At 44.9% G+C, this 19,720-nt stretch overlaps 1 protein-coding gene across 1 annotated transcript in view; it reads left to right on the top strand.

The window, feature by feature from the left end:
* IFT43 (intraflagellar transport 43) overlaps positions 1-19,720 on the top strand; it is an 81,614-nt gene that overhangs the window by 22,778 nt on the left and 39,116 nt on the right. The window contains exon 3 of the mRNA XM_081830177.1: positions 7,867-7,931. Within this exon, the coding sequence (XP_081686303.1) occupies positions 7,867-7,931 (65 nt within the window). The remainder of the gene's footprint in view (positions 1-7,866; positions 7,932-19,720) is intronic.

The raw sequence follows: 19,720 nt of genomic DNA, 5'->3' as shown, positions 1-19,720 counted from the left end.
TCAAGACCGGAGATTTTGGGTGTAGAGTCTTCTGGTGTTTTCTAGTCCTCAGGGTGTTGGTGTTAAGAATTCCCAACCATGAAGCAAAGAATGTCTGTCCCTATTCAGCATGGTTCTTCCCTGAGCAGATAGATTCATGAACACCCCTTGTATCGATAGGTGCCAGTCTCCCTCATCAGCCTTGCCTTTTGTCTCTTTCATTAAACTAAACTTTATGCATCTGGTTTCTTTCTTTCTTTTTTTTTTTTTGACTTTACATTAAAATTGGAAACATCCAGAAAAGTAGACACAATAAACACAATAGTACAATGAGCAACGTATACCCACCGCATGGCTTCAGCAGTTACAAACAGTAGCTAGATTTGCTTGAATGATAATTTACAAACTATTTTAAGATATATATTTATGTGTTTTGTATATTTTTTTTTTGGTGAATTATTTCAAAGCAATCATCACGACATATCACTTTAATACTTCAGCACGTATCTCTAAAAAAAAAAAAAATGGGGATGTTTTCCTAGAAATCCACAATTCCACACCTCACAGTGTTCACAGTTCCCTAACATCATCTATTACCCGGTCCATATTCATTTTCCCCAGTTGTCATCAAATGTCTTATAGCTGTTTTTTCAAATCAGGATCCAATCAAGAACCACCCCAAATTCCATGTCTCTTAAGTATCTCTTAATTGAGAATAGTTGGGATTGACTTTTTGGGCCAGTTGTCCTAGAGTTTCCCCCCACACTGGGTTTGTCTGATTCTTCCTTCCTGCTCTTGCTGTTCCTCTTACAATAAGCTGGAAATCACATTGGAGGGCTTGAGGACCTTTAGCAGCAGGAACTTTTCCTGGGTGGGGCAGTGAGGCTCCAGCAATAGCACCTCACCTCCCACTGGTAATGCTGCTAAATTTGATCAGTGAGTGAGGGTCGTGATAGGAATCTCTGTTATGAAAGAACATTTTCTCCCTTGTGACTGTGCGTGACGTATGGGGCGATTCTTTGGCACTACGAGAAAGTCTGGTTCCCCATCAATCAGTCTTTCACCTAATGGCTTTAACATCTACTGGCACTCAAGTTTCTTTCTTATACTTAAAACAGATTTTGCATTTTGTTATGTCCATTTCATCTCGAAAGAGCTGTGCTTACTCACAGGGGTTCAGTTTTAAGCTTGGATAGTCCGTTACCTTCCATGACCTTAAATCCATGAGGGAGAAACTGAGGTCTGTGATGAATTAGTCGTCACACCCAGGGTGGAGGCACGGAGGACAGATCTGAGGAATGAACACCAGTCCCTGCATTGTACTCATGTCTTAATTGGTGTTAGTCTTGTCTCTCATCCAGCATCGAAGAATACCTTTCTTGGATCTTCGGTCGGGTTGCTAGAGAAAGGAAGGGAAGTTTGCTTTTAGCCCACAGGCAAGGGTTGAACGCGGGAGCTGTGTTGCCCCTAGCATCTGGGACATAGATGGGTGGGTGTGAAGTTTGCAACGGATCTTGCCTAACTGAATGTCTTTGCTGTTGGGAATTCGTGCAAGTGTTTGCACTGAATTTTTGAAGCAGGTTGCCGTTTGGATTTGGGACTGATTCATATCGTGGGGTTTCTCCAGGACTTTCGAGAGTGTGTGAGAAGTTTCTAAACCCAAAAGGCTCCTTTTTTGGCACTGCAGCATCTTTTCTATTTCGGCATCCTAAGAATCTGGGGGAACCATATAAAGATCAGAAGCCAGTCTGGCCCTAAAGGCTCCCTGTGACAGAGTAATTCCAGTTCGTTGAATCCTGGCCCATTCGGATGAGACCATATAAAGAGGCCGTTTCCTGAATCGCCCGCTCCCTGCCTCTCACAGGCTCCTTTTTGTAGAATGCTGGTATTTCAGGACCGCAACCGCCGGTCACGTGCTTCCAACTCTTTACTCTCAGTCTCTCCTGCCCCCTGTTTATTTTTGGAGAGAGCACATTTTTGCTTCTCTCCAGGAGCTATGCGGGGTCCTGCCCCCTCCGTCCGTCAGGCGGCAGCCCCAGCAGGCTGTGCTCATTTCCCACACTCAGAGACGTGACTCCAGCTTTCAAGAGAGAACACGTGGGGTGCACTGCCTACGGGCTACCGTCACCCGTTCCTATTTCTGGCCCTTATGGTGGTGCACGTTTTAAGACTCTGTCCTTAAAGCAAGTTTGGATACTGTTACCTGGCAGTAAATCTGCCCAAATTGGAAATGGTTTTCCCAGCAGATGTCTTGGGTCTATGCCTCTGAATTTCAGAAGCAGAGCAATGTAAAGGAGAAACCAGGACTTTTGAATTCTAGAATCAGGTCTTCTTTCTGGCCTTTAAGATCACTTGAGCTGTCCCCTCCTCTCCCAACCAGGGTGGTTTTTTTGTTTGTTTTGTTTTGTTTGTTTTCCCTCCTCCTAATACAGGGATAGCAAACAGACTTCTTCCAAAGTCATGACTCAAAACAGATTGGTAATGTCTTCCCAAGTGCTTGGATAAGGGAGTATTCTGGAGTTGCTGGGCTCCAGGAAGAAAAAAAGTGCCACGACTGACTGTCTTAGCCTGCCTAAAGAGTAAGTTTCTAGTTGGGAGGATGGAGCAAGAGTGAATTCCTTTTCCTTTAAATGCCCAGGTCATGATACAGAGAACTCAGACACAAAATATTTGGGAGCACATAAATCATACGTTCATGTCCTCTTGTCCTGCCCAAACATGATGGGCAGGAGAAGGAAGGACCCCTGGCCCCAAACGAAGGGCCTGTAACTAAAGGGTTACAACTTTTCACTGGAGTCGCAGGGACCAAGCTCTGGCAGTCCGGTTGGAGAGCACATGCAGGCCCCTGAAGTCCCCCCGCATCTCATCTGTCTCCTTGGAAAGGAGGAAGCAGAGTTCTGGCAACTGGTCCTAAAAGGGGCAACAGGAGCGGCGTGGCCTATGAGTGGGTCCTGTGTTTCAGGTCACCCCGGGAGAAAGCCGTGGCACTCTTTTTGAAACAGGGCTTACTGGGTATTTAGATGTCATTGTAGCTCTTAGGAAGAGCAGCCAGGCACTCACAGGCTGGACTCTCCATGCAAAGGACCTGCCAGCCCTTTTAAATTATATTGCTAAATGCCAGTCATCTCCTTATATTTCAGACAGATCATTTGCACCTAATGTCGAACCGCTGCATTATGATCACGTTGCATCAGCTTCCAGTTATGGCCTGCATTGTGAAGGAATAGATGCCAAGCTGCTCAGAACCCCCCCACCCCCCCACCCCCCGCCAAGAGTTTTCCCAGGGACTCCTACCAATATGACGATCAGTTAATAGCGTTTGCTGCAGCCTGAGTGTTATGTGCTATTCTGGAATCCCTATACCTTGCATCTGGTTCCTTCAGAAATGCTTTTCCTTTTTCCTCTCTCTTTATATTTCACATCCATAAAGCTTCCTTGCCCTCTCCTTGTCCTTCGCACATCCTGGCCTGGCACAGTTCCGTTTCGTCTTTGGTTGTGTCCTGAGTTCTGTCTTAATGAGACAGGAGAAAGTGTTCCAGTAAAACCACCAGAGGTGGCAAGAAAACTGCAGAATTTCAGTGGAACTCTCCCATGGTGGAGGGATTCCTCCTCAGCTTCGCCTTTGGACCATGGATGCAACCTGTCCCTGGCGTAATCCCCTACCTCCGTCCCTGATGCCTGCTTCCCACCTCCGCTGCGGCCTCTTAAGTTTCCCAGTGAGCCTGACGTGCCGTCACATAGAGTTCATACACACCCGATATATACCGAATTTGGCCTCTTCCCTGCCTCACTGAACAGGGGTAACATTTGAGAACAGAGGTGACATCTGCTTTTCCTCTCTCACCCAGTGCACACAGGACAGTGCCCAGCTCCCCACATGGGGAACGAAGGTGGATTCTGGGGAAGAGCTTTTATAACTTCATAATGGTTAATTAAGTCTCTTTCATCTGAATAGGGTATTTGTGGGTAGCCATAACAAGACTCGTAGTAGGGAGTATTAAAAAAACAAAATGTTTTTACCCTGGGACCCAGAGTACTAGACTGAACATAAGGATTGCCCACAAGGAAGGAGATGGCTCCGGCTTCATGGCCAAGCCTGAGTTTGCAGAGAGCACGTTCTGCCTGCCCCTCTGGGCTCCCATCTGCCGCTGCGCTCCCTCCCGAGGTTGGCTGAGACCCTCAGTGGGGAGCGGGGAGAACGGCCGTAGCCTCGGCCCCACTTTGCACAGAGAATTTCTTGGCATCTCAGGGAAGAATAGCTTACGTGGTTTTTACAGCATCATGTCAACTCTTAAAGTCTTTAGTCACTCATGAAAAAACCCTGTGATTTTGGAACCAGTTTTTCCATCCCATCGATTGCGGAGCTGTGACTCTTATGGGGTGATCTTTTGGCTTTGAAGCTGCCGTCCTAATGTAGCAGCTGGTACCATTTTGTAATGGGAGGAGCATGAGAGAAAGTGTGTCTTTGTGCTTCCTCTGGCCGGAAGGGATTTGTACTCATCCCCCCCAATAGCCATGGCTTCCTGATTTTGTGGTTAAAGGAGATAAAGCCGGTCGTTTTGGTTCTCGGAATCTTAGGGAGCTTTATTAACCACACAATGTCCCTTAGTAGTCAGAGCGACAGCTCAGGCCAGGCTCAAAGGAGTCTTTTTTTTCTTTTTCTTTCTTCCAAATGGTAGTATATTTTATGACCCACAGTCTAACCTTTCATATGTGGACATTAGTAATAAGGATGATGATGGCGATGGTAACAGGGAAGACGGAGTACTGACTGCTCTAAGCACTTGCCATGAAGCCACTGATTTAGTCCCACAGTTTAGCGGTCACTCAGAGGAGTGCCTTTTGACAGAAGTGCCCGTTGCCTTTGCTCCTTCTCCATGCTGCGTCCTCTCTCACAGCCCCTTCCCAGTTCAGTCTCCGCGCCTCCCATCGCCATTGGCACCCACACCCCACGGTAGCAAACTGCCGGGATCAGGAGACAAGAAGTGGAATCCCGCCAAGGCCACACTGGTCCCCTGCCGTCTTGCGGACTCTCAGCATCTCGCAGCGCTGGGAAGGCACCAGGTAGACTCGGATACCCTGACCTTGTGGCACCTTGGGTTTGACTTGGTTCGTTCTGTGCTTCCCAACATCCAGAGCCAAGAGAAGAAAGCCCAGCTCTGAGAGGGCAGCTCAGGGGTCACATGCCCAGGGGTCTGCGGGGGCTGGGCAGGTAGCCTCGGGGAGTGACGTGGGGTCAGGGGTAAGACAGACGCCCCTTCAGTGTGCGCACTGAAGTCGTAAGGGAAGCTCACGCTTCCAACCAAGAGATACGCCCTTGCCCATTTTTCTCAGAACGCCTCACCTAGCTTTCCTATTCCCAGTTCCGCCAGACACAGGAACACAGAGAGGATTCTGCCCTGGAAGAGAAACAGCAGGAGAGCGATGGTAGCCGGTGGCAGCTGATGCTGACTTCAGCAGGAAGGAGGCAGAGAGGGAGGGTGGGGACTGGGGCCACCGGGAAAGCACAGGGCCTGTCTACAGGGGCAGCTGCTACTTGGCCCCAGCGTTACTGGCTCTTAGAGGTTTTCAAGAGAAGCTGGGAAATGACATTTCATGTGGAGCTCTTCCAATTTTTACAAAGGTAGCTTAAATTTAAAAATAAAAACATACAAAGAAGCCACTGTCTGGCCAGACACAACGTGTGGCTACAGGTCTGTGACCTCCAAGTTCAGGAATATTCATGATCACAAGATGGTCCTGTCCTTGGGTAAAGCAATATGGGATGTTACCTGCAGACGCACAGGAGTATAGCCTGTAGGCCAAATTGCCTTAAAACATCCTCAAGGGGCCCAGTGTGGTTCCATTCAGTTCTCTTTAATCTTTCAGGTCTCCCTAGCACATTCAGTAGGAGCTCAACAAGACGAGGTTGTTGGTTTCTGCTTAGATACAACTTTGGTTTCTGGTACTTTGGGTTTAGTCTGATTCCCACTGGTCCTTATAGTTCCAGTGCTCATGCTGTCCAAACAACTTCAATTCTGGATTCCTGGGACAGAGATATCGATTGGTTCCAATTGGGTCAGACTGGTGTACCCTGGTTCGGTCAGTGTCTCAGGGCAGTGGGGGTCTTGGACTAGAAGGCTTCCCCTTATGGCCTCAGGGTGGGTGAGTGTCTGGTGGCAGGTACAGCAGATAAGGATGTGTGGAGTGGGCAGCCCCGGTGAGCATATCTCCTTCGGATATCCCTCTGGTAGAGACAAACAATAGCTTGTTTTCCACTTCTGCATTTTCGTCATTTCTCACAGAGTCCTCCAGATAGCTCCATTACCTGTCTCTAGCAAAGAAAACTCAAGTTTGTTTTCTCTAAAGCGCTACTTACCATTTGCTGGGAGCGGAGTTGGATTCAGGCATTCTGGGGCTGGGTTTCTTCTCAGTTAGTCATTTCCAGCAGGTTCTGGCTCACCCCGAAGAAAGTCCCGTTATCTAGATAGATATGCATGTCCTTGGCAGGCTGGGGTGCTACTAGAGAAGCCAGAAAGGAAAGGTATCTTGGTGCAAAATAAAATATCAGAAGTATAAAGGTGTTTTGGCATGTTGAGAGGATGTTTTTTTAAAAAGTTACAAGTTAGGCTTTAAGTGGTAAATTTAAAGCATGTTGCAATGACAGCATTTTAGTTCAAGGTTCTGTAAACCACATCCTTCCTGCTAAATTGGCCCACTGCTTGTTTTTATAAAGTTTTATTGGAACACAGCAACACCTGTTTGTTTACTTATGGTCCACAGCTCTTTATTGTCTTACGGTATCAGAATTGATGGGGAACAAAGACTGTATGGCCCGCAGAATCAAAAATATTTACCACTCAACCCTTCATAGAAAAAGTTGGCCAACACATGTTTTAGTCCATTCATCCAAGTATCTCCTTAGACTGAGAATGACAGTTATATGCCATTGTTGGAAAAAGGAAGTTGATATTTCAAAAAATACTCCTAGGGGAATGCTGGGGAATGGAAAATAGGAAGTGTTCTTTGCTCTTTTATCCAACTTGACTGACTCGGTGGATTGCTTGACAAGCCCTTGCTATTTCCAGTTGAGATATGCTGGACCAGAATGCCTGCACTTGGGCTCCTGAATGCATCCTTGGCAGGTGAATCCTTCTTCCCCAAGTAATCTGAGATTTTTAACCCACCCATTTAGTTTATGTCTGTTAAGCAAACCTTTCTCTTATATCTTTTTTTAATTACCTTTCTGTTTATAAAAGTGATATAAGGTGATTGTAAAAAAAAATTAAACCATGCACAACAACACAAAGAAGGGAATTAAAAATTGCCCACAGTTCCATCACTGGAGTCCCCTCTCATTCATGTACTTATAGCTAATTAACACGAGATACTACGTATTAAAAATCTTTTCGCCAAATTGGAAGCATAGACCTACTGTTTTACAACATGTTTTTTAAAAGTTACTATATACCGAACGTTCTCATTTCATTAAATACTCTCTTTTACCATAGTTCTTCGTTATTACATAGTATTTTCACGTGTGTATTCCATGATTTACTTAATTTCTCATTGCTGTCTATTTTGGTTTTGAATTTTTTACTCTTCAGAAACGGCACTTATGTTTCTCTCTGATTCTTTGGGATAAATTCCTTGGATTAGAATCGCTGGCTTAGAAAGTATGAAGCATTTCTAAGGCTTTCAGTAGACTGTGCCCTACAGATCTTGCTTTTATATACCCACCAGAAGGGCTCGAAAGCACCCAGATTTTGAAAGTAAATTAAAAAGGTTACTGTATTTTTATTGGAAGGATTTGATAGAATATTGGTTCAGGTGGCCTCAACCTCATCCCCTGCATGCGTGAATGCCAGTGGTGAGTGACTATGATTTTGGCTTCTTGTCCCCTTTTAGGCTCCCCCTCCCAAACCGCCCCGCAGGCACGGAGGCTGGGCAGATGATTCCATGAAGGCTTCAAAGTAAGTGCCAGCCGCTTGTGAGGGTGGAAGTGGGCACTTGGCTCTTGGGTTGTTTTTCTTTAATTTTTTTAGAACAACTTTCTTGAGGTGTAATTCTTATTCCATGTAATTCACCCATTAAAATGTACAATTCAGTCGTTCTTGGTGCCTTAACAGAGTTGTGCTACCAACACCACAGTCAGTTTTAGAACATTTTTATCACCCTCTCCTCAAAGAAACCCGGTACCTGTTAGCAGTTATTTCCCACGTCCCCCCAGTCTTCCTAACCCTGGGCAGCCACCATTCTGCTGTCTCTCTGACTGGCCTGTTTGGACATTTCACATACATGGAATCCTACTTTATGTGGTCCTTTGTGACTGACTTCTTTCCCTTGGCCTGGTATTTTCAAAGTTCATCCATCTTTGTAGCATTCTGTGTTCTTTTTTTAAGAAATTGAGGCACAAATGACGTATAACATTATATGGGTTTCAGGTGTACAACATAATGATTCAGTATTTGTATAAATTGGCAATGACCGCCACAATGTACAGTTAGCATTTGTCACCATACATAGTTATAAACAAATTTTTCCTTGTGCTGAGAACCTTTAAGATCTACTCTCTTAGCAGCTTTCAAATATGCAGTACAGTATTATTAACTGTAGTCACCATGCTGTACATAACATCTCCATGACTTACTCCTTTGATAACTGGAAGTTTGTACATTTTGACCCTCATTCTGTGTTCTTAAAGTAACTTTCTGAACAGAATGGAATTGCCTGTTAGTCATTGTAGGATTACAAACCACTTTGGTCTTTAATCCCTTGCACGAAGTCTTAGATGAATAGTAAACCAGAAAAAAAGATTTACTACACCAGCAGAGGATGGCTGACTATCAAGCTTAACTATTTAAGGTAGACTTGGGAAGGGAATTTCTTTTTCTTTGAAACATAGACATTACTCTTGTCTAGAATTTCCTTCAGTACTTGTTGCCTTAAAAATATATATTTTTTCTAATTCTTTCCTCCCTTCCTTTCCCCCTCTGTCTCACACACATACACTTTATTCCCCCTGAATCATTTGAAAACAAGTTGCAGAAGTCATGATATTTCACCTCTAAATACTTCAGCATGCATTTTTCAAGATTAAGGACATTCTCCAGATGATCACAGTATGATTATCACATCCAAGTAATTTCATAATGATTTAATACTTAATAATAGTTTATATTTAAATTTACTCAATTGTCCCGAAATGTCTTTTATAGCCTCAGGATCCAGTTAGAGTTCACGCATTGTGTCGGGTAGTTCTGCCTCTTTATCTAAAATAATTTTTATTTAAGTTTATCTAGATAAATCTATTTAGATAACGATAAATTTATCTTATCTAAAATACCTCTCTTGATCTAAAATAATTCCAATTCCCCCCCTGTTCTCCCATTCATTGTGTTTTTTTTTGAGGAGTCCAGGCCAGTCGTCTTGTAGAGTGTCTTAAATTCTGGTTTTTCTCTGACCGATTTCTCATGATCAGGTTCAAGTTGTAGGTTTTGGGCAAGAACAGGTGATTTTGTGTACTTCTTATCATATCAAAATAGTATAGAAACACATACTCAGAGATGTCTCACTCCCATCCTTATTCCCTCCACCTCATTTCCATCCATCCCATATGGGTAATCTCTTTATTAGCTTTTGGTCTATCCTACCTATACCTTTTTTTTTTTTTTTTTGCAGAATTCAACATAAATATGTACAATTTTAGTTTACTCTTCTTTGTTTCTATATATTAGGATTCAGCAAACTTTGACCCACAAGCTAGCTGCCAGTTTTTATAGATCATGTTTTATTGGAACAGGACCACACCCTTTCATTTGAAAAATTTAGATCTCTGATCCGTTCGGAATTAATTCTATTGTATGATATAAGGTATGGATCAGTTTTATTTGTTTCCAAATGGCTATGGTCCCACCACCATTTATTTAAAAATCCATCTTTCTCTGGTAAATTTAGAAACCACCTGTATCATAATTCTACATCTTCGTATGTACCTGAGTCTACATTTAGACTTGTTATTCTCTTCTAGTGGTTTTTCTGTGTATTCATATGCCGACAATTACCACACTCTTTCCTTTATAGAATATAGCACTACTTTTTAGTGCTAACCAAGAACAAGAAGGTAACTTTGAAACATAGGTCTCATATATCAGTGAGAGTCTTCTAGAGTAGCCCCATTTTTCTAAGGCATTAGGGGATATTCGTGCTTGTAATATCTGGAATTTATTTTGAAATATGGAGATGAGACAAACCCTGTATCTGCTGCTTAGAGAACAAAAGGAAATCTCAAAAATGAATATATTAAATGAATATATCAATGAATATATTAAAGATTTTTCCAGATCAAATCAGTTTGCTCTGGGAAAAAGATGCTTTTCCATTCCGTATGTTACTTTTCAAAGTATTGTCTTGTGTGGCTCCTAAGTCTGTGGCCTAGTCTGACCTCTCTCAATGTTGGGGGACCCAGGGCCCATCCTCGAACCTCCTCTCTTCAGCGTCAACACACACAATTGCAGGATCTTGACCCAGTCTCGGGAGTTTGACTATCACGTGCACAGCGACGACTCCAAAGTATATATCCCTCCAGTCCTTTCCCTGAACATCCAGTCATCCAGTTGATGTTTCCACTTGGATACACAACTCAATCATAGCATATCTGAATCAGTCCTGTTCCTTGTCACCCCTCCTGTCCCATCCCCTAACCTGCACCTCCCAAAGTCCCCCTCAGATCTCCATAAATGGTGACTCTTCTCTTCCCCGTTACTTCAGACCATAAACTTTGGAATCCTCCTGGACACCTCTCTTATCTCCGCCCACGTTCAGTCTATCAGCCAAGCGGGTGAAGTCTACAGATGAAATCCGTCTGTGGTCTGTGCTGCCGGTGCTCGGCTGCAGCCGCTGTCATTTCTAGCATTGACTCGACGGAGAACATACCGACTGGTCTCCCCTGCATCCTTTCTCTCTCCGTCTTATCTCCACAGAGCCAAAGGGACCTTTTTACAATATAAGCGAGATCATTTCCCTTGTCTCCTCAGAGCCCTCCAGTGGCATTCCCCATAGTCCAAGTAAATCCCAAAGTTCTTACCATGGCTGACAAGGCTCTCCCTGCCCTCAGTTTATATAAAGTAGCACCCCTCGTCACTCTGTGCTCCCATCTCTTACTTAGTGTATCAGCACGTGACATATATGCATACGTACATGCATGTGTTTGTGTGTGTGCACGTACATACAGTCTTTTTCTCTCTCCTGTAACGTAAGCTGCTTTTTAAAAAAAATTTTATACTCTTTTTTTTTTAATGTGTCCTTGACACGCATGAATTTTACATTTACAGTGCATCTCAATTCAGATGCTAAATTTGTCTAAGAAACACTTGGTCGGTGTTTCGATTTTATAAAATTTACAGTTGAAAAGTAGATTCTCATATTAACTCCGTTCCAAACATATTTAAAAGTTTTCCAGTAAATCAACTGAGTGTAGTTTAAAAATTTAAACCAATAAATTAAATAAAAATGAGAGGGGCGCCTGGGTGGCTCAGTCGTTAAGCGTCTGCCTTCGGCTCGGGTCAGGATCCCAGGGTCCTGGGATCGAGCCCCGCATCGGGTCGGGAAGTCTGCTTCCCCCTCTCCCACTCCCCCTGCTTGTGTTCCCTCTCTCTCTGTCTCTGTCTCTCTGTCAAATAACTAAATAAAATCTTTTAAAAAATAAATAAATAAAAATGAGAAGTTCCACGTTCCCACTCGGAATGGGATTGTGTGGCATTAGCCACGTTTCAAGCGTTCAGTAGCCACGTGCATGCCGCAGTTGTAAATGTCATGTGTATTAATTTGTGCTGTTCAGCAGCCTCGTGAGGGTGGCATATTATTATTATTTTTTTCTTTTTAGTAACATATAATGTATTATTTATTTCAGGGGTACAGGTCTGTGATTCATCAGTCTTACACAATTCACAGCGCTCACCATAGCACATACCCTCCCCAGTGTCCGTCACCCAGCCACCCCAACCCTCCTGCCCCCCTTAACATAAGCTTCTTGAGAGGAGACACACTCTTATTTACATATGCCCAGTACCTCGAATAGTACCAGTCCATAACAAGTGCTCAGGGACTGTTGATTTGAACAAATGAATCATCTCATCGGTGTTTTTGCTATCAGATCAGGTCACTTTGCTATCAGTGTGGGAAGTGGAGATCTGGAAGGTTGGAAGCGCTGTTCGGAAGGTAATACTCTGTTTGAAGGTGGATTTGAAGGTGGATAAGAGCTGGATGAGGGCAGTGGTGTGAGCATGGACAGGAGAGGAGCTCTGGGGATGTTTTGGAGCTAGAGGTCACAGAAGTGCCATTGGTCAGATACAGGGCAAAAGAGGGAGGAGTGGAAGGTCCTGCAAGGTGCCTCGCTTTGATGACTTGGTTGGGGGGCAGTGCCGTCAGGTAGGGAACGCAGAAGGAGAGACCTGATTTGTAGGCTGGTGGTCATCCACACAGATAATTTTCCAGTTTGAGATTCTGGAAGAGAGGTCAAAAGGGAGGTACAACTTGGTACATCTACACAAATAGAAGCCAAGGACGGAGCCTTGGATTTGGCAGTTCGGAGGTTACTAGGGGCCTTTGAGAAAGTTATGGTGATTTGCACTGGGGCAGAAGCCAGATTATGGGCTGAAGAGGGACTGAGGTGAGGAAATAGTGATCTAGGCTCCTTTCCTGAGAAAGAAAGGAGAGAATGGGATAGTATTTAGAAGGAGAGGTTTGTGTCGAGAACCATGTGTGTCATACGTGGGGAAAGAGTGACTGCAGGTGAAATAGGAGGGGTTGGAAGGAGCAGGATCCTTGGAAGGATAAAACCTTCCAAGAGAGGTTGATTAACCTTGGACAGAAGGAGGCAGGGATGTTTTTCCTCCGATATAAGAGGGAGCTTGGAAAGGGGGTAAGCTCTCAAGAAAAATTGAGGGAGTAGGGAATTGGGGGAATTGCATTTTGGATTGGCCCCTTGGTTTTCTTCTTTTTTTAAAGTAGAAAGGCAAACTGTTGAGCTTGTTGGAGCCAAGGAGAGCTGGCCTCTGGAGGCAAAGTAGAACGGATGTGCGGCAGAAGGAGGAGGGGGCGGCCGGCTAGGGGCAGGAGAGGCCGTTGTTGGGCCACATTGAGGACGCGCCCATTCAGGTTGGAAAATATGAGCTCCTACTCCTGGCAGGGAACTCCAGGGGGTACAGAGTGTAGCTGTGCCCCCTGCCCTGCAAGAGCTTGGATTTGGATTGGGAAGATCAGGCATTTTTGTTCACGAAAATCAGGAGCAGCGGAAGGAGCACGTTGCTAGTGAGAACCAAATGGACTGGCTCACACTGGTGACGGGACATCAGAGGAGAGAGGGAGCACAGTGACCAGGAGTCCCTTGCAGAGGACACGGGGGTCAGGCTGGGTGGACTCACATGCACAGAGGATCGTGAGGAGAGCGTTGGTGTACATAGAGGTGTTGAGGGGATGGTAACCTCATTGTCACTCTGCTTAGAGCAGGAAATTCACGCTGGAATATCATGCGCTCAGCTTGAATTCTTTTGAAATGATAATAATGGCACTGACTCATTTCCAGCCGCTAGGACAGAATGCCATCGACTGGGTGGTCGGGACAACAAACATTTATTTGTCACGTTGATTGCTGGTTCTGGAAGCCAGAAGTCCCAGATCAAGGTGCCAGCATGGTCTGGTTCTTGTTGAGGGCCCTCTTCCTGGTTATATCCTCACACAGCCTTCCTTGGTGTGTGCATACAGAGAGAGGGAGATCTTGTATCTCTTCCTCGTTTTATAAAAGCACCAATACCATCGTGGGGGCTCTACCCTCAGGACTTCCTCTAACTCTGATTAGCTCCCAAAGGCCCCACCCCCAAGTGCTATCCCATTAGGGATTAGGGTTTCAGCAAATGAATTTGGGGGGCACATAAACATTCAGTCCACAGCTGTACCTTATAGGTACATGACACCAACTCTGTTGGGGTAGGTTCCTTTCTATAAGGTAGGTTCCCCTCTACAAGGGAGGTAGGAGACAGAGGTCTACAGCTATGTTGTTGCCAGTGGGAGGTAGAAGGGCTAATTCCAGATATGAACCAGGAGTTCATAGCCAAGGGATATGAATTTCTGGGATTTATTTTAATTTGCATGACACTGCCCAAGATAGAGAGCAGAGCGTGTGTCAACCAGCACACTGGCTAGAGATTCTGGGTCCCAGGACTCACATGCTCATCCCTGAGCCATAGGCTAGGGCCGTTTTCAGGAATAGCCTTGGACCTGGGATCACTACCTTTCCTTCTCCAGACACCAAAGTCATAGCTGTGCCAAAGATTCCATCTCATAGATTCCATCTCAAAGATTCCACCCTCATAGCCTGTGGGTCGCTGACTTGGCCATGGAGGACAGAGCTGAACAAGAGGCAACCAGACCCGGTAAAGAGAGGAAGGAAAGGTAGTCTGATTAAGTTTTGTCTCAAAGTGTCTGTTTTTGGGTTCGTCCCTGCATTGATCTGCAAGGGAATGAGGCAAGTAATGGCCCCTCAGGGACTTTCAGGACTTTGCTCTCAATGTCAGCCGTCATTTTCAATCACCCTCTCCCTCCCAGCCATTAATTTTGGCCCAGGATCATGGGGACTTGTCCATCTATCACTCCTAATTGACACTAAATGATCTGTCAGTTTATTGATGAACGGCAGGAGTGGAATTGTCACAATATATTTTACTTTCTAACAACTCCTCCTGACAATTTTACCTTGTCCATCTCACTCTCCTCACATAAATCTCCATTGGCCGCTCATTCCTTCTCCTGGGCTCTTCTGGTGCTAGCACTTCCACGCCGTCTGCACGCGTCAAGGACATCAAGATGGCGGAGAACAGCCGAGTGCCAGGCCCGAGGTTGCCCCCTTCCCTCCTCCTCTCTCCCTCTCTCTCTCTTTTTTAATGGCATAGATGTTCCAAGAATACTAAAGGGCCTCTGTCCTCTCTCTCTCTGTGTCATTGCCATACCAGAGTCTCTTTACCTGCTTGTTAGCAGTGAGTAGTTCATTCTTATTAGGCTACGGAAGTGTGAAAGGCAAAAACTCACGGAGCTGCTGGGCTCCTAGATCTATAAGCCCCTTTGCAAACACGTGTTTTGTCCTCTTGCACTAGCATTGTGACAGGCTTTCTCTCCCCACGGAAGTCAGTTTCTTAGCGTGGCGGGGAGCTTAGCTGGAATTTCACCACTGGCGTGCCCCGTGCCGCCCCGTGGCTACGGGTGTGCCAAGATGTGTGGGCTCGGCCGCTGAGCTGCTGGGCCAGGCCCAGAGTTGCCAAGGCCCCTAGGCTGTAACCACACGTGGTCTTGTCTGTCACGCTAGTTTTCCATTAAAATGATAGTTTTAAGTGTTTTCTGTTGGAAAAGATGAAGGAAGGATTGGAGTTATATGTATAGTACTGGGTTTTATATCTATATGTGTATATGTATGTATGTATGTAGTTACTCAGTCTTAAGAAGGTATGCATGTAGCTGTGAGAAATCCTTTATCCTTTATGAGTCCAAGGATAAATAGAGAAGCTTGACAATATACGAAGAATGTCGTTCCTCTCCCTGCTTCCTCTCCTGCTGAAGATACTTTTTATTAACTGATAAGGACTATTTTTGTTTATTAACCATCATTCCATTATCCTATCAAAATTAAAAACGCTTCCTTAATGTCATCTGATATCTAGCCATATTCAGATACTTCCATTGTCTCAAAGATGTCTTTTTACAGTTGGATTGTAAAAAGGGCAAATCAAGGTCTACACCTTGTATTTCGTTATTAGATGTCTTTAGTCTCCCTTTTGTTCTGCAAACCCCCTGCCTCCCTTTCTCTCCATGCCACTGATTTTTTTTCTTTTTTTCCTTTTCTTTCTTTTTTTGGGGGGGGTTGGGGAAAATAGTCTTGCAGAGTGTCCCACATTCTGGATTTGGCTCACGCTTCCTGATCATGGTGTTTAGCTGGTTCCTCTGTCCTTCAGGTTCCTTGTGAAGCTGGTGGTTAGATCTGGATTAATCTAGCAAGTTAGATTCCGGCTGACTGTTTTGGCAGGCGTACTTTGAGGGTGGTCCTGTGCCCATCCTGCTGCGTCACATCCGAAGGCACAGGCAGGCGTGAGAGGCGCAGGTGTGCGGGGGTTCCATGTGAAGCGAGGCTTCGTGAAGTGGGGCCAGGAATGTGCCCTCCATTTCTGCTCCCCATCAAACTCCCACCTGGAGGCCGTAGCATCCGTGGAGAATTGTTGCCTAGAGAGTGATACCAGTTGAAGGATGTCAAATGGTGACTTTCCAATTTTCCCTTAACAAAAATTCTTGTATAAAGAGCTTTCTTTTGTCAACTCTTTGGTTGCCTGAAATACAGTTCATATCTATGATCCTGCCCTTGGCTCCCCGCTCCAGTCTTTATTTCAAGAAGTTTCAAACCTGTAAGAAAGTGGAAAGGCTGGTACAACAAACACCCTTCTGGGTAATGTTTTACCACCTGTGGCTCTTTCTACTGAACTGTTCGAGAGCTGCAGCTGCCTGGGCATTGGCATTACTAATAATAGTCAGCAGTTCTTTGACAAGAGATTGGTGTCTGTATTTTCTGCTTCTGAGTCTGGAGGGCCTGGCACACTGAGGTGCTCCATTCATACTTGATCAGGGAGTGAGTCTGGGACATTTCTTACAGAGCTCTAGTAATTAAAAAGGGACCAAGGATCCCCAGGTCTGTCCAAGTATAAAATCTTAATCCTTGACCTTCAGATTTTCATCAATAAACGTAATTTTGTTTATTTAGTTTTCAAAAAAAACCAAAACAAATTAGAAAAATTGAGAATTTATTTTCCACATGCTGCCCACCGTCACAAGGAACCTGGGATCGGCATGGCGGGACCGGGGGTCCTGGGCACCGTGGGTGAACTTGGTTCTCAGTGAGGTCGGCCATGAGAGATGAGTGTCCAAGATAAGGTGAAATCAGTGAAGCGGTTGCATATGAGCTGGTGAGAAGGAGAGTCCTCGGTAGCTAGTTGTGCACCCATTTTCAGTGGCTGTGCCCAGGGCTTGGGCGCCATGTCCCTGTTTCTGTGGCTTTTGGAGATGCCCACAGGAGCCTCCAGTGTAGACCTCTGTCTCAACTTTCTATCAGGTGCTTTCTCATGCATTTATGCATTCCCTTTATGTGGCCTCCAAGACATGGCGGATTCAGAAAAGGTAACCTTGGGGCTCAGCAACAACAGATCTCTTAAATGTACACCTTACATTTGTTTGTTCTGCATAGGCTCCCCAAAGAGTAATTTCTGGCTTTGCTCTCCACCCATGTTCAGAGCCTGGACAGAAAGTTGGCAAAGGAAGGTCTAGATCAGTTTCTATTTTAATTGAACTTGGAGAATTCACAGTAGAATTTAATTGTATTGTTTATTGCTGGAAATTACGTGTGTGCAGTAGGATCTGAAGATGAAATAAATAACACCTAGACTATTTACGTTGAAATAACTCACGAAGAAAGAAGTGTCCTCACTGAAGTAGTGGGAAGTGTGGAGTGTGCCCAGCTCCTTCTATCCTTAGGCCTTTCCCGTCTCAACACACTTGTACCATTCTGGTAGATGTCATCGGCTTTGCTAACTGGTTCATGGGAAGGAGTGAGACTAATGGACAGATAGCAACAGGACTGTCGTTTCCCATTCGGCCCCGCAGTGCACAGCAAAGAGGCCCTTACTAAAAGTCACCCTTCAAACAAACTCCTACGTCTGAGTCTTTGTATAACTTCATGTCGTCTTTTGAGACATTAGAACTCTTAGTGAATCTGAATTTTATTTATTTATTTTTATATACATTAGGAATATACATAGCAGAGAATTCAAAGGGTAAGGAAGGATGATATGAAGCTAAAGCTCTCCTTCCCTGCTCCCCCCAAGGCACTCTGTTTCCCTTCCCAGAGGCAACCGCCGTTCACCAGTATCCTTCCAAAGAGACTCCATGCATTTACAAGAAATACAGGTTAATGTATTCTTTTATCCCCTCACATAAATGGTAACGTGTCTATTCTCTATTTTTCTTTTATCATACAACAGTATTTCTTTTTTTTTTTTAAAGAGTTTGTTTATTTATTAGAGAGCACAAGTGGGAGGGGCAGAGGGAGAGGGAGAAGCAGACTCCCTGCCTGGCAGGGAGCCTGATGCAGGACTCAATCCCAGGACCCTGAGATCATGACGTGAGCCGAAGGCAGATGCTAAACCAACTGAGCCACCCAGGCGCCCCCATACAACAGTATTTGTTGGTGGTCTTTCTGAATCGCAATACAGAGTAGAACTGTCTCATTTTTAAGGGCTACACAGTACTCCAGAATTTCCTATCTCAATAAAAGTAATCATAAGCCCACAATAGATGTGGTATTTTCCCAGATTGAGAAAGCAGATTTCCCTTGTTTATTCATGTACTAAATATAACATGATCCTTTGGAAAGTATCATAAAAGCTTCAGATAAGGTACATATAGACCCCTTAGGGTAAGGAAAAGATACGAAGCATGCATCAACCTTTTTCTCTTTGGGGTTCCGGTGGAGGGCATTTTCACACACTTCCACTTAGATTGTATTGATACAGTGATGTTCAGTTTAGAGCAAGCAGAGATGTTCTGTGTTATAGTCATTGCAGGTTAGAGCCCTGGATGGCTTGTCTAGTGTCACAAAACCAATTTACTTATGCAAATGACTAAATATGAAATAATTGGAATCTTGCAATTCTGTCAAGTGCCTCCCAATTGAAGGTGATAGCAGTCTGTTCCTGTAAGCCCCATGTGGAGTAGCATTTGGATACTTCACTTCCCACTCTGAAAAGTGGAGCAGTCTCCCTGACAAGTGGCCCTAGTCAGTGCCCTCCCTAGAGCAGAGGTGAGTACCTGATGCCCAAGGAGGAGGGGAGGAGCACGTGCGGTAACTTGAGGTGAACTTGTGTTAATGCCTGTGTACCAGGGAAGGGACAGCTGAGGCCCCGAGGCCACATGGCATCCAATGGCTGTGTTTCTAAGGGCCTAAGTCAGCAGAACTGCTTCCCAGTTGCCCGTGGGGAGACTTGTGTGGAGGCCTGTGTGGTAGCCTGTGGGGAGGTCCGCTGAAAGACTATGAGGTCCAGGCCCTGATCCCCACCTCCCCCTGAGCCTGCTCTCAACTTCCTTTCAGACCTTCAGCTTTTCTTAACAAGTTAAGCTACTCTTGAATTTCATTTTTTTTTTTTTAGATTGATTTATTTGAGAGACAGAGTAGGGGGAGGAGCAGAGGGGGAGGGAGAGAGAGAATCTCCAGCAGTCTCCCCACTGAGCGCAGAGCTCAATCCCACCACCCTGAGATCATGACCTGAGCCGAAACCAAGAGTCAGATGCTCAACCGACTGAGGCGTCCCTTGAATTTCATGTTTGTAATTGAAAACCAGGAGTGGTTCTAGAGTGAGTTCTCAGCGTGTGCTGTGAAGGCTTTGACTTGTGGCCCTTTGCAGTTTCTCATTTTGCAGAAGTGCAAATTCTCCTGTGACTAGAGCTGCTCATTTCATGGAGCCAGGGGTAAGATCGTAAAGTAAGAGGGTCTCTGAGGGTCAGGGAAGAAATGATAGGCCCGCAGAAGTATCCCTTAAATAACAGCCAAAAAGCACAGCGTCCTGTGGAGTATTTCTGTATCTCTCTGGATTATCACACAGTGCGGGGGTTTTGAAACCAGAAGGTTAGAGCCAGTCTTGTCCAATCTCCTGTCAAATTCTAGTGTCTCTAGCAG

The sequence above is a fragment of the Leptonychotes weddellii genome, chromosome 9 (assembly GCF_054177405.1).
Source record: "Leptonychotes weddellii isolate Sample4059 chromosome 9, ASM5417740v2, whole genome shotgun sequence".
In the NCBI taxonomy this organism is placed as follows: Eukaryota; Metazoa; Chordata; class Mammalia; order Carnivora; family Phocidae; genus Leptonychotes; species Leptonychotes weddellii.
Note: the sequence above shows the minus strand (reverse complement) of the source record. Positions and strands in the feature narration are given on the sequence as shown.